Source organism: Cebus imitator, unplaced genomic scaffold (assembly GCF_001604975.1).
Source record: "Cebus imitator isolate Cc_AM_T3 unplaced genomic scaffold, Cebus_imitator-1.0 Scaffold85, whole genome shotgun sequence".
In the NCBI taxonomy this organism is placed as follows: domain Eukaryota; kingdom Metazoa; phylum Chordata; class Mammalia; order Primates; family Cebidae; genus Cebus; species Cebus imitator.
This window is the reverse complement of record NW_016107400.1, coordinates 716,786-718,749: the sequence shown is the minus strand read 5'-3', so window position 1 is coordinate 718,749 and position 1,964 is coordinate 716,786. Positions and strand designations below refer to the sequence as shown.

At 44.4% G+C, this 1,964-nt stretch overlaps 1 protein-coding gene across 5 annotated transcripts in view; it reads left to right on the top strand.

Annotated features, from left to right (window-relative positions):
- LIG3 (DNA ligase 3) overlaps positions 1–1,964 on the top strand; it is a 25,487-nt gene that overhangs the window by 7,385 nt on the left and 16,138 nt on the right. For 3 of the 5 annotated variants that reach the window (XM_017534238.2, XM_017534236.2, XM_017534241.2), the window contains one exon: positions 1,615–1,815. In XM_017534238.2, coding sequence (XP_017389727.1) covers positions 1,615–1,815 — 201 coding nt within the window. The remainder of the gene's footprint in view (positions 1–1,614; positions 1,816–1,964) is intronic. The other 2 variants (XM_017534239.2, XM_017534242.2) reach the window with 1 other exon arrangement.

Here is a 1,964-nt window from a genome sequence, read left to right as displayed (position 1 = left end):
GTAGAGACGGGGTTTCACCATGTTGACCAGGATGGTCTCGATCTCTTGACCTCGTGATCCACCCGCCTCGGCCTCCCAAAGTGCTGGGATTACAGGCTTGAGCCACCGCGCCCGGCCAGCCTCACCTCTCTTTAGCCTCTGGCTATGAAGCAGCAGTGGCCTCTCCTACCATAGTGGTATGCACAGGGTACTATGGGAGCATAGGCAGCAATATATAGATGACTTTCCCCTCTGCTTCCTTGAGTTTATGTACTTATTTGTTAAAGCTCCATCATATCTCCATGCCTCATCTACCCCATAGTGTTCTCATGAGGACTATAAGAGATAACATTGCAAAAACAGTGCCTGGCTCTATAGGATTTTTATTATTTTAAAATTCTGAGGTTGGTTTGTTTGTTGTTTGCTAGTAGGCCAAAGGTAGAGAAGAGTCCAGGTGGAATAAGGACAGCATATTTCTGGAAGGGCTCTAGTGTTGGGGATGGAACTTGGGAGGAGTTGAGAGAAACAGGGTGTTTTAGTTCTTACAACCTGGTTGAACATTGGCACTTTGGAGACTTTGTTCCTTAAAACCGTATTTAGATTCCGGGTCAGAGATGAGGATGGATTTATAATTTACAAAGCCCAGACAAGAAGCAGCTTACAACAGCACCCAGCTTAGTAATGGCCCTGCCACAAGCTTGTAGAATAAAATTTGCTTTGTACATGGTCACAAGGATGTGAGAGGGAATCACTGATGAGTTGTGCATAATTATTTTTAAGTGTCTGGAGGAAAGCCCTGCCCCTTGACCATGTTTTTTTAAAGATTATTTATTTTTTTTAATAACTGTTCCTGGGGAGCAGGGTTTTATTTTGGCAATAAGAAAAGAAAGGTTGAAGCAGCAGGGGGTGGGATGTTGAGTGTACTTGTGAGATGTGACTTTCTTAGTAGTGTCTTTGTCCTGGCTCTTCCAACAAGCAAGTGGGCCAGGAAGTCATTTGCTCTTCTCAGACCTCAGTCCCCTCATCAGTAAGAGAACATCGAACTAGATAATCTTTAAGGCTTCTTCTAGCTCTAACAACCTGTGATAGCAGTAATTTCACATTGACTAACATGTACCTTGATTTCTTACCCCTTTCTCATGCCAGGTTTTCTAAGGTCAGCTTTATAATTGCTCTGAGATCCTTCTGACCACTTTATTTATTTGTTTGTTTGTTTGTTTGTTTGTAGAGACAGGATCTTACTATGTTGCCCAGGCTGGTCTCCAACTCCTGAACTCAAGCAATCCTCCCGTGTTTGCCTCCCATAGTGTTAGGGTTACAAGTGTGAGCCACTGGGCCCAGCCAGTCCTGATCATTCTTGCATGACTTCAGTCTATTCTTTTGTTTAATGCTCACATAAAGAGATGCACATCAGTCTGGTCCTTTGCTTGGGACTGAGGACATTGTTCCTTTACCATTAATTAATAGCTGTAAGGTTTGGGAAAATTATTTGACCTCCATTTCTTTATCTGTAAGATGGGTCTGTTGACAATTACCCCAAAGGTCTATTCAGGGAAAGTAAATGAAGCTAAAGTACAGGCAGAATATCTTTCTTCCCAGAAAGGCCGAATGAATTCATCTCTGTTGTTTCTCCAGCAGCCAAGCCCAACACCTCTGGGGAAGCCCCCTCAAGCCCCACCCGTAAGACAAGTCTGTCTTCAAGCAAATGTGACCCCAGGCATAAGGACTGTCTGCTACGGGAGTTTCGAAAGTTGTGCGCCATGGTAGCTGATAATTCGAGCTACAACACGAAGACCCAGATCATCCAGGACTTCCTGCGGAAAGGCTCAGCAGGAGGTGTGGCATGAGCATCCTGAATAGGCTTTTCCTCCAAGAGCTCAATCAAGGCCATGGCTGCCTTCCTAGGCATGTGAGCTGTACAGTTGCTCAGGGTCCCATGCTTGGTTTAATGCTTTACTGTAGAGCTGTCTTGAATTTCTTTTTTT